Source organism: Mobula hypostoma, chromosome 2 (genome assembly GCF_963921235.1).
Source record: "Mobula hypostoma chromosome 2, sMobHyp1.1, whole genome shotgun sequence".
NCBI classification, from domain to species: domain Eukaryota; kingdom Metazoa; phylum Chordata; class Chondrichthyes; order Myliobatiformes; family Myliobatidae; genus Mobula; species Mobula hypostoma.
The window spans coordinates 96,673,883-96,686,866 of NC_086098.1; the positions used below are offsets into that span (position 1 = coordinate 96,673,883).

A 12,984-nucleotide genomic window follows, 5' to 3' on the forward strand; every position below is an offset into this window, starting at 1 on the left:
GAAACGTCGACTGCACCTCTTCCTAGAGATGTTGCCTGTCCTGCTGCATTCACCAGCAAATTTTATGTGTGTTGCTTGAATTTCCAGCATCTGCAGAATTCCTGCTGTAGAGGAAGCATTGATACGCACTCATGATTAGGAAATGTACTGTAAATGTATATCTCTAAAACAAAATTGCAGCATTCCACACTTCTGGTATGCTCTATTGTTTTAAAATACTGTCAAATAAAAATTCCTATTTAATATATAGAGACTGTTTGAACAGTATCATAATACTTAGTTACATTTAATGGTGGATGTACTTTTTATTTCCTTTTCTAGGTTCTGAACTTGCCTTTCCTGCTTCTGTTCAAGATTGTACAGCCTGCAGTAAAACTTTTCAGATTCTTTATAAAAATGAAGAGATTGTTGTTAATGATGTATTACTCCTGAAAGTTAAAATGTTGCTTGATAGCAGAAAGGTAAACAATCCATTTAATTTCAAATTATATTTCAAATTTTAAATCAGAATATCAAAGTTGATATTTCATAAGTATTAGCTAGAGTATTATCAACTTTACTTGTGATCTTGTCCAACACTTGTATTTGTATTATTCCTTAAATGTAGAAAATCAAAGTATGTCATTTAAGCCATTAAGCAGAAAATACATGAAGGTTATTAAGACTTCAGACATTAGTTCTAACTATGTTAAGCAAAAGCTTTGTCTGCAGTGTACTTTAAACCATTCAGCCATGAAACATAGAGATGGTATTAAGCTGGGGTCTATGCGGGGTAGTGGGTAGTGGCTCCATATGTCACTACTACAGTGTGTGACGACCCTGCCTTACAGGAGTCCCAGGCTCAGCTGGCTCCGGTTGACAGTACCCGGTATGGGCCCCTATCCGGGGTTAAGGATCCCACTGCCTTGTGGGTATTTTCGGGAGAAGAGAAGGCTTAGGAGTAAACCCTACACAAATCCGGAGTGGAGCCCCAAAGGCAGTTGGATGACATATCACAGCACCTCCCGGCAGCTCCTGCAGCCAAGCTGGTGCCTCACGGAAGTAGTCCAAACTGCTTCGTGTTCCTTTGCACTACATCTGCGAGGCCGAGAGGGGGATCTTGATGTCTGGGCAGCCCAGGATCTCCATATTCATTGCCCAGGTCTGCGCCCCGAAACCGGGCGCATCCATTGTCTACTTAAACAGACGGAGCCATGACATTATGCAGGACCATCTATCAAGCATCCAACTTTGCAGTGGGTGAGAATAAACTGTCATGGATAAAATCAGTTCTGACTTGGAAAATTAATCGTTATGAGGGAAGCAACCAAGAAGGGTTGATTAACTTACATCCTGATTAAATTCTTAAATTACTTAATGTAGAAAAGCAAACATAGTGGTACAACTAGCTTGCCATGAGGGACCACATAGACAACATCCACTAGCGTATGAACTAAGAGAATTGTCAAATATGACTTCCTAAGCACAAAGCCATGCTGACTGTCCCAAATCAGACCCTGTCTTTCCAAATGTTGGTAGATCCTGGCTTTCAGAATCCTTTCCAGCAATTCACTCACCACTGACATCAGACTCAGTGGCCTGAAATTTCCTGACTTATTTTTACTACCATTTTTAAATAATTGTATCACATTAGCCACTCTGTACTCGTCTGGAGCCTCGCCTGTGGCCAAAGATGAAGCAAAAATTTCAGTAGGGACCTCCAGGATTTTTTTTTTCTCGCATCCCAGAAGATCCAAGAATACATCAGGTTAAGGTCTAAGAATGCTGTGCTTTAAGTCCTAGGAATTTATCTACCTAAGGCCTCCAATACCTCTTCCCTAATTTTAAGTTGTCCAAAGCATCACCATTCGTTTTCCACATTTGCTTATCTTCCATCACTTTCTCTAGTGAAAACTAAAGAGAAGTATTAATTAAAAGTCTTTTCCATTTCCTTCGGTTCCACAAACATGTGGTCATACTGACCTTAAGTGAGACCTATTCTCTACCAGCCACCTTTTTACTCATAATATACCAATTAAATCCCTAGGGATTTTTGCCTCATTTTGGCTTCCAGAACCCCCTCATAGCTTTTTGACCTAACTTCTCTATTAAATGAACTTCTACACTCGTCATCAAGTGATTCACTAGTTCCCAATTGCTTATACACGTTTTTTTAAAATCAGAGCCAGAATATCTTTTCTCAGCCAGTAAGTGTACCAGCCTTTACATTTACCCTAACAGGAATGTGCACACCATGAATTCTTGACATCATATTTTTATAAGCTTCTCATTCGGCAGATACTCCTCTCCCTGTAATCAACCTCTACAAGATCCTGCCCAATGGGTCCAAATATTGCTCTGCCCCATCGATATTGCCCTGTCATGTTTTCAACCAGCTGCAGTCTCTCGGTATATCTGTCCCTCTGGTAGCAACTGTTTTTCAGCTCCATCAACTCAGGTTTAATTGTCTAGAATTGGCATGTTCTCCCTGTGAGTACATGGGTTTCCTCCAACATCCCAAAGATTTATGGGATGGTAGATTAATTGCCTAATAAAAATTGCTCCAAGTGAGTACGTGAGAGCAAGTTTCTGGGGAGGTGAGAACAGCTGCTGCAAATGCACTGAAACTAAAATAAGATTCCTTGAGGATTGGTGTAAATGATTGCTTATTGTTTGGCATGGACTTGATGAACCAGGACTGTTCCATTCTCTATGGCTCTTTAAGAAAATATGGACAGTCCGATAGATAATAATATGTGGATGTTCAGACGCCATTGCATAACTTAGTACATAGTGGAACGCTTGAGTATAGAAGCATATGAGATAAATGTGTGTGTGCGGAATTGAGAAAGGTTAGGAGGTTGAGAGAATTAATGAACAGAATTTGTATGCAGTAAGGTATTGTACCTGATTTTGAGAGGTAGTTTTGAAATTTGCAGATGATACAAAACCTGAGAAGAATAATAAAATGGGTCAGAGGTGATTGATTAAGAGATAGATATGTGACTGGTGAAGATTATTACATTTGAGATTTTTTAATTTTGAAAGAGAAACATGGAGATAGAGTACAATAGGGGTGCAAGGGTGACTAGATGGTGAATATTCTTTTTTTTTAAGAAAAGCAAGTCAATAAAATAATTGTAAGTGGAAAGCGTTCTACCCATGGGCAAAATTTTTGTCAAAGTTGGAAAATCTCAGCATTCTGCATTGTAAAATTGTAGAAAGCTTTAAGTCTGACTTTAAATTCTTATATGTGCTTAGAATTTCACAACTCTCATCATGCATGAATGGACCAGTTGGGGCAAAAATATTTACAGTATTTTGCAATGTGTCATGTTTTAATTCTGTCAGTAATGAGTTTGAAGTATTAAGGTGATTAGGTCTTTTAGAAAGAGAATAAATTAATGGAAAGTACAATTTACATTAATATTAAATACTAACATGCAAAATATGATCACAGTATTCGCTATTTTGGAAGTTGGTTAGAAATAAAAATACTAAAATGTTTGAGGAAGTCAAATGATTTAATTTTTTGTCTAGATTGAAGAATCCCTGAATGAGATGGATTTCCAACTGTCTTTAGATCTCAACTTTACCGATAAAGATTTTACGTAAGTTCTCGTTAAAATATTTCAAGTTTTTAATTAGACTTGTAAACCTTCTCTGAACTGCTAATATAATATGACCCTTTCTTTAAAAAAGACCAGTACTGTTTCCAGTACTCCAGATGAAGTCTCAGTAATGTCCTATATACTGGAAATAACTTTGGCAAACGTTTTTATATGGGAAGTAAACACACCTATCACCCGCATCAACAAACCCATAGAACAGAATGCCAAGTATTCCTTCAGTTATTGTATAATTTATACAGATGTTTCATTAAGTCAGTACCATCGAGGTCTTTATAAAAAGGTGATTTTTAAAAAAATTGTTTTCCAGATTTGATGACCTGAAATCTCTACAATTAATTAGTAGTCGGACATTAAAGATGCACTTCAATTTACATCGAGGACTTCACCACCATGTCAATGTAATGTTTGATTATTTCCACCTCTCTGTTGTATCAATTACTATACATGCCTCCTTGGTTGCACTTCATCAGCCTCTAATAAGGTGAGTCTTTAATCATAAATTAATAATGAAGAAAGGGTAATACAGAGAATTCTAGTTAATTGGGACCATTACATTTTGCCCCAGTTAAGCAGCTGCCCGATTAGCAGAAGTTTCGTGGAAATAGTTTTTTAAAAAAGTATAAAAAAGACAAACTACCATTTAACTGATTAACAAATTATATATTTAAATGAAATGCTGAACAAATTAGAACATTGTCAGTAAAACTACAGTATTATCCAACAGTGCATTAGTTCTAAATTGTTATCAACAGAGAAATTCATCCAGTGTATGCTGCAGCTTTCTTTTGATTGACTGTCGATGAACAATATCATCACAGACACCTAGTGTAGATTATGGACTACCTTCATACAATGCATTCAACGATTGCATCCTCCAAATGTTCATTTTCATTGTAACATTCAAGATGACTATTAACACCTTCAGATTCTCCAAAGTTCCTAACTTGTTGAAGTAGTGACGTCATTTCATTTTTCACTCCCGGCTGTTTCTGGGATCTTCAAGTCTGAATGTTTGAAACAACGCTAAGCAAAACAGGTCAGAATAGTCTTACTGCTTATTTCTCATCAACCACCAGTAACTAAAATAAGTGCTTTTTGAACACGAGCACGTGCAACTGACGTGATTCAAAAACAGTTCGTTGTAAGCACGGTGTGGTGTCTAATGGCCTCACAACTGCACTCATCTGAAGCTAGTTAGAAACTGTTCAACCGTCTCCTGCCCCATTTAAGTGGCGTACGAGGGGTGATTGATAAGTTTGTGGCCTAAGGTAGGAAAAGTCAATTTTAGAAAACCTAGCACGTTTATTTTTCCTACATTTACACACTTCATCCAGCAGTCGTGGAGCATACGGGATCCCTTCTTTGTAGAAGTCGGCGTCTTGGACCTCCAGAAAGTGGCCCACAACAGGGGTGATTGATAAGTTCGTGGCCTAAGGCAGAAGGAGATGAGTTATTAACTTCGAACTTTCTGCATTTTCACTCGGAATTAAACTGCACGTGCATGTAACGAGAGCTGTATAACTCATCTCCTTCTGCCTTAGGCCACGAACTTATCAATCACCCTTGCCATGGACCACTTCTACAAAGAAGGGATCCGTATGCTCCACGATCGCTGGACTAAATGTGCACATGTGGGAGGGGACTATGTTGAAAAATAAATGTGGTAGGTTTTCTAAAATTGACTCCTCCTACCTTGGGCAATGAACTTATCAATCATCCCTCATAGTGTCCCAAGTAAATGAAAATAATTCTGACTCTTTTTTCGATTAATTTTTGTTCTTTAAGAGTCACCCCAAATAACCGGCTGCCCTGATTAACGGATGGCCCAATTAACCAGAATCCACACTATATATTCTTTGAACTGAAATTATATGATTATTTCTCATAAGCTTAATATTACAATAAATTGTTCATGGTTGTGTCTGCTTGCTGTTGTCTCAGAACCAACAGTATTTGTCATTATCAAAATGCCTATCAAGATAATGTAATCCCTACAGTGCCTTGAAAAAATATTCAGCTCCCACAGCTATCTTCACATTTTACAGTCTCATTTTCTAAATTTAAAATATATTGAAGTGGGATTTTTGAGCTACTCTACAAAACATTGTGCAAGGTATTCATCCCCTTTGTAATTATTACGCTAACTTTCCTCAGATGCAATATTGTATATTACCTTATCAACTCACCCAGTTTGTTGATGTAGGAAATTGGAAGATCAGCTATTTTAATGAATTCATAAGATATCTCTGAGGTCCAATGGTATGGTAGATTTTCAACAGACCAAACCAAAATGAAAACAAAAGAGTATTTAAGACAAGTCAGGGAAATAATAATAGAGAAGCGCAAATCTGGGGAAGGATACAAGACAGTCTCAAAAGCGCTAACAGTGCCTTGGAGCTCAGTGCAATCGGTCATGGAAAAAGTGGAAAAAATAGGAAACCACAGCCACACTGCCTAGGTCAGGCTGCCCTTCTAAACGTAGTCGCTGGAGAAGAATGGCACTTGTAAGAGGCTGCTGTGACGCCAATAGTCACTCTGAGTGAGCTGCGGAAGTCAGCGGCCTTGCACAAAAAACGGTACTTATGAAAGAGTGGAAAGGAAGAAGCTCAGGCTGAAAAATAGCATATCTTTGCCCACAAAGATTTTGCAAAGCATCACTTAGAAGATTATGTAAAGGGATGGAAGAAAGTCTTGTGATCGGGTGAGATCAAAGTGGAACTTTTGGGCCTCAATGCTAAGTGGTATGTGTGGCCTAAATCTGTTGTTGCACATCAGCCGGTTAACGCCATCCCTACTGTAAAGTATGGTGGAAGTAGCACCATGCTATGGGGATCTGATCAGGATAGATGGCAAATGAATGCTGCTAAATACAGAGAGATCCTGGATTTAAAAACTGTTAGACTCTGCTAGAAGGCTTAAACTGGGGAGAAAGTTGGTCTTTCAGCAAGACAGTGAAAGACACTGCCATAGCAACCTTGGCAAATCATCCATAAAGACTACTGGATGTAATAGCTGTGAGAGGTGGTTCAACTAAGTACTGTGTAAAGGGATATGAATACTTTTGAACTGCTGGCATTTTAAATTTTGAAATTTTAGTAGTTTATGCTTTACAATTTTTTGGGTTCTGAAAAAACGGTGGAGGCGATTCACACAAAAAATTCTCAGTTAAATTGATCTAAATCCCTGGTTGTAATACACATTTATGTGAACAAAGGGTTGGCTGCTGAATACTTTTACAAGGCACTGTATGTAGGAATTCTTTAACACATGTTTTTCATTCGATTGTGTGAATAAATAGAGGAATAGATTGTAGGTGTGAATATTTTTGAAGTTTTTTTCAGGAATAATGATGGTGCTGGTGTTCTATTACCTTGCACATCCTAAAGATACACAGATTGGAAGGTTAAATTGATCTTTGTAAGTTGTTCCTTGGGTGTGCGTAAGTAAGAGAATTTGGAAGAAGATGATGGAAATGCAGGAGCAATAAAATTAATATAAGATTAGTGTAAATGGGCATATGTGGTCAATGTGGATTTGTTGGATTCACTTCCAAGCTGTATGACTATCATTAGTGCCAGCCCAAAGGGAATAAGATCATGCAAGGTGAACAGAAGCTTGTTAGGAGAGCCATTTTAAAAAAAAATCAAGAAAATTTATGGAGGAAGAGTTGATGTATTGCATTTTTATTCACAGACCAGAAGTGATCAGTGCTGTAAAGTAATAAATGAGATTGATATTCTGCTTGCTTGGAAAGGGCAGAAGTATATTTTAAATATTTGTGATAACAATGCATTCAGGGTATTTGGCAAAGAAAAGGATGGTAATATTGATTGAATAGAATGGGCTATACCAGCGAGCGAAATGTCCTGGAACAATCAAGAGTAGAACCTACCTGCTTAGAATTAAGAAACGATTGAGGTGTGATTGCACTAGTGTAATTGTTCTAAAGGCTACCAGTTAATGGGAAGGATATCTTGGAGTAAATTTGAAGTGGAATTGCAGAGGTGTGTAAAAGCCATAGTCACAATCATTAGAGATAACACAGATCCAAAAATACACTAAGATTGCAGTAACATAAGGGAATGAGTTTTTGACATCGTTCAGGAGAACTTGCACAACCGGTATGTTTCTGGGCACATCAAAAAAAAAAGGCATTTGTGTACTGGGAAATGAGCTGTGTAAATGGAGCATATGTCAATGAGGAAGCATCTCGTGGACAGCAATCATAATTTCCCAGTTTAGAATGGATAAAACAATATGGGGTAATGCAGTCCATGGTTTAAAAAAAAAGATAGTCAAGAGGAAAAGAGCTAATTTCAGTAGGCTGAGAATAGATCCATTCTGTGAATATCCATCATTCTTTTGATCTGCACATTATTCACACATTCCTCTCTCTGGTTCACCTGTATCACCTTCCTCCTTGGTCCACTGTCCTTTCCTATCAGAGTCCATCTTCTTCATCCCTTTGTCACTTATACCAATCACCCTCCAGCTTCTAACATTATTCCCACTCTTCCCCCTCCCTCACATGCCTATTGTCCTCTTCTCCCTTCCATCTACCCTTCTCCCATCTTTTTATGCTGGCTATCTCTCCTCCTTCCTTCCAAATATCAACGGCCCATGTCCCTCCATTGATACTGCCTGAGTTGCTCCAGATTTCCAGCACAATCTAGCTTCTTACTGTTCCTTTTGATACAATGTGTGTCTGCTTCAGAATCAATTATGTTTTGTTTAAAACAAGACATTTATTTTTCTCTGAGACTTGGATTCAAGTTCTATTGTACAATTTGTTTTTCCTTTGAAGATTCTAAAGATCACTCTAAACAGAAAGGGAATTTTATTTTGGAAATGTAATAAAATCAGATATAATTTGACACAATTAACGTGATGAATTTATGGTTGCCAGGGTATCTGGGGTGGAAAAAATTAAAGTCACTTTATGCTTAAACTAAAAATTGACTCAATGTTGTGGACAAAATGAGCCTTGCAGTATACTGTATCTAGCTTTTATTATAGCTGTTCTGGGAATGCTTAGTGCATTGGTGACAGAAATCTATTCGTTGGTATTATCTTTCACAATTCGGTCTGAATTTAAACTTTCGCTTTCATGTGCTTTCTCAATAACCTGAACCAACACTTTTGTTTCCTATTTAGCTTTCCTCGTCCAGTGAAGAACACTTGGTTAAACAGGAATGCCCCAGCACAAAGCAAAGATTATGCCATTCCATCTCTTGAGTGTGTGGTTTTTGGCAGCAACTATACAAAACAATTATTACCTGATGTAAGTCAACATAATCATGTCAGTTTGTGACAACACTAAGATAATGGTTGAATAGAGTTATTGTTAATTTAGCACTTTGACTTCCTAAGCAATCTAGATTTTGATCCATAAACTGATACCTTGCTTAGCAATCAGGATGAATTCCCAGGAATAATGAAATCAGCACCAAGAGCAGTTATTATAATATTTTGTATATAGATGTATAAGATATTTTGAACATAGATGTGATTCTACAGGGAACACATTATAAGTTCCAGTTCTTTATATTATTGCATGCCACTTGTGCATCTGATTGAAAGCTCTGTCTTTCATTGATGCCCCTGCAGTAAAGAAACAGTTAAATTGATCTCATCACCTGGCTAAGTGTGGAATGAGTCACTGAGGCAATTTATTGTGGTTGCCTGTGAGTGGGACTTGCAAGGCAACTCTCAGCATTGACATGCAGGGCTTGAGCACATCCTGGTCAGGACAAAAGGTCCTGACGAAGGGTCAGCACAAAGAGTCCTGACAAAGGGTCTCAGCCTGAAATGTTGACTGTACCTCTTGTTATAGATGCTGCCTGGCCTGCTGTGTTCTACTAGCATTTTGTGTCTGTTCCTGGTCAGCATGTTGAGTATGGGCATTGCTGGGTCTGGCAGCTCCTGCATCATTTGTTGACAGACTACCAGAATTGTATGGTGTCTCTCAACACCTCCTGTTGGAAGACATAGAAACTGCTGTTTCCCCTTAGTTTGGCCGTGCAGCTCTTTCCAAATTGGAGATTTCTCTTTTGTAACCAGCTCAGCAGCATTTCCTGGCGCATTGTCTCATTCCTCCAGGATCATCCATGGAGAACTGAGGTTTGTACTATGTTGAGAAGTGGGATAGCCGAGCAGATGTCTTTTTTTAAAAAGCCTGTTGCTTACATACCTGTGCGTAGTTATATTCCAGGATAAGGAGTGCTAAATGAATCTTAAGGTGGTATATGGTGACTTAGAAACATAGAAAACCTACAGCACAATACAGGCCCTTCGGCCCACAATGCTGTGCCGAACATATACATACTTACCTTTGAAATTTCCTAGGGTTACCCATAGCCCTCTATTTTTCTAAGCTCCATGTACCTATCCAGGAGTCTCTTAAAAGACCCTATCGTATCCGCCTCCACTACCATTGCCGGCAGCCCATTTCAAACACACCACTTTCTGTGGGGGAGAAAAACTTACCCCTGACATCTCCTCTGTATCTACTTCCAAGTACCTTTAAACTGTGCCCTCTCATGTTAGCCATTTCAGCCCTGGGAAAAAGCCTCTGGCTAGCCACACGATCAATGCCTCTCGTCATCTTATACAACTGTACATATTCTGATAATAAGTTTATTTCGAACATTGATCATGGGTCTGTGGGTAGCTCTAAGCTTGTGTGTTTCAAATTCATCCCCCATACATAAAAAATAGGAGTTGACCATGCATCCTATCAAACCTAATCTGACATCACATCTGATCCTGTACTTGTACACTTTCCTGCACAGTCCTCAGTTTTTTAGTGTCTTGTATCCAAATATCTTTCAAAGTCAGCCATGCGTTTGACTGATCATCTACAGCCTTCTGATATTAGATGTGACGAAAAACCAAGTTATCAGAAGATTGATGCTGATGAGAGAGATAAGAGAGACAAAGGGAGAAGCATTCAAAATGTTAATGAGAGAGGAGAGAGATTAACGAAAAGAGACACAGTTCCGAGTATTGACAGACCGGTTGCTTTGAACCTGAACTGTTTGAAGTTTGATGGACAGGCGATACCCCAGCAGGGGGATAAAAGGAACAGGTTCGCTAAGGCATAACAGACACCACGAGATCATGAGATAACGAGACCCTGGAAGTGCGGTGTGCCCCCACAAGTTGGTGGGAGTTTGGAGGTCTGGTCACGGGACCAACCATGGACGCACAGGGTGAAAAGGTATGATTGGCGGGAACCTGGTGTGTGTGTCCGCCCTTGCCTGGGTGCCGGCTTCACCGCGGAAGAACGATCGTATCCGGAACGGAGGGGTCACAGTCGGTGACCTCAGAAGACATTAAAAGGGCTCGCCCGAAAGCTAATTGCGAGGAACATCAAAGGTCTGTTTGAATCAGAATTTGCATATTCGCTCTCTCTCTCTCCAACGGCACAACAGCGATTGCTGCGAACTGTACTAAGCTGAACTGAACTCTGCGTCACTTGAGACTGATCATTTTACCCCTAGACTGCGATAGAGCTTGTTTGATTCCTATTACCCTAGTTCTGTGTACGTGTGTGGTTTTATCATTGCTAACCTGTTGCATTTATATCCTTCCGATTAGAGTACTGTGTTACTTATTTCTTTAATAAAACTTTCTTAGTTCCAGTAATCCAGACTCCAACTAAGTGGTCCATTTCTGCTGGTTTGGCAACCCAGTTACGGGGTATGTAACATAGAAACTAGCAAGTTTCAGAAAATTTCCAATGGGGTTGCATTTTTTAAAACCTTAACTGTTTCTTTTCCACAGATGCAGAGTTTTTTTTGTTCAGCCTCTTCCACTTTGTTTTTATATCGTAGATTGTAGGCTGTACAGCATAGGAGCAGCCCTTCTGGCTAACAATGCTGTGTAAAAGTAAATTAATAATCAAATCCCAACTAAACAAATTTCTTCTAATCATGTTGGCTCAATTTCTGTTATCCTACTGGTATAAGTTTGGCGTACTGGGCAGGTTCCCAAACTTTTCCATTACAACTCATTACCGTTCTTTATGCATCTTTATGATGCCAGGACATCTTTAGGGAGCAGTGTCTCAGAGAGGTAGCGTCTATTATTAAGGACGTCCAGCACCCAGGGCATGCCCTTTTCTCACTGTTATCATCAGGTAGGAGGTACAGAAACCTGAAGGCACACACTCAGCGATTCAGAAACAGCTTCTTCCCCTCTGCCATTGATTCCTAAATGGACATTGAAGCTTTGGACATCACCTCACTTTTTTTTCATATATAGTGTTTCTGTTTTTGCACATTTTTTAAAATCTATTCAATATATGTACTTGATTTACTTCTTTATTTATTATTACTATTATTATTATTGTTTTATTTATTTTTTCTCTCTGCTAGATTATGTGTTGCATTGAACTGCTGCTGCTAAGTTAATAAATTTCATGTCACATGCCAGTGATAATAAACCTGATTCTGATTCTCTTTCCCAGTGCAATGCTGATAACTATTTACTGACTACAGCTTCACCTTGAATACTGTAATACCAAGCAAACTCAACTCCAAACTTCTATACTTGGGACTCAACACTCCTTTTACAACTTGATCCTTGACTTCCTGACTGATAAATGCGGTCATTAAGGATAGGCAGTAACACCTCCACCATGGTTATCCTCAGCACTGCTGTTCCATAAGGCAACAACCTCAGACTCCTGCTTTATTCCAGCATGACAGATTCAGTTCCAGCTCCATCTGCAAGATTGCAGATGACACCATCATAGTGGGTTGAATTTCACATAACAGCGTGTAGGAGCACAGGAAGGAGATAGAGAGCCAAGTGACATGGTGTCATGACACAACCTTTCTGTCAAAGTCAGCAAAACAAAGGAGCTGTTCATTCGCTTCAGAAAGTGGGGTGATGCACAAACTCCTATTTATGTCACTGGTGCGAAGGTCAAGAGCTTAAACTTCCTTGAAATAAGCATCACCAGTAGCCTGTTTTGGTCCAACCACATAGATGCCAGGACCAATAAAGTACTAGTGCCTCTACTCTCAGGAGGCTAAAGAAATTGACATGTCCCCATCGACCCTCAGCTGTTGAAAGATGCACCATTGAAAGCATTCTATCTAGATCAGGGGTTCCCAACCTGGGGTTCACAGATCCCTTGGTTAATGGTAGGGGTCCTTGGCATAAAAAATGTTTGTGAACCCTTGATCCAGATGAATCACAACTGCCTGGTCCAAGACTGCTAGAAACTGCAGAGAATTGGAGATACAAATAGTAGCCTACAGTGCATGGACTGTCTACGTTTCTTGCTGCCTCAGTAAATCAACCAACCATAATCAACATAATCAAGGACAGTGATGAAAGTGGTATCCTACATTACTCTGTACAG

General features: G+C 39.2%; 1 protein-coding gene across 4 annotated transcripts in view; it reads left to right on the forward strand.

Annotated features, from left to right (window-relative positions):
• fam135a (family with sequence similarity 135 member A) overlaps window positions 1–12,984 on the forward strand; it is a 122,662-nt gene that overhangs the window by 38,842 nt on the left and 70,836 nt on the right. For 3 of the 4 annotated variants that reach the window (XM_063040282.1, XM_063040284.1, XM_063040283.1), the window contains exons 5-8: window positions 322–461; window positions 3,520–3,590; window positions 3,919–4,092; window positions 8,766–8,892. In XM_063040282.1, the coding sequence (XP_062896352.1) occupies window positions 322–461; window positions 3,520–3,590; window positions 3,919–4,092; window positions 8,766–8,892 (512 nt within the window). Of the gene's footprint in view, window positions 1–321; window positions 462–3,519; window positions 3,591–3,918; window positions 4,093–8,765; window positions 8,893–12,984 lie in introns of those variants that run through there. The other variant, XM_063040285.1, reaches the window with a different exon arrangement.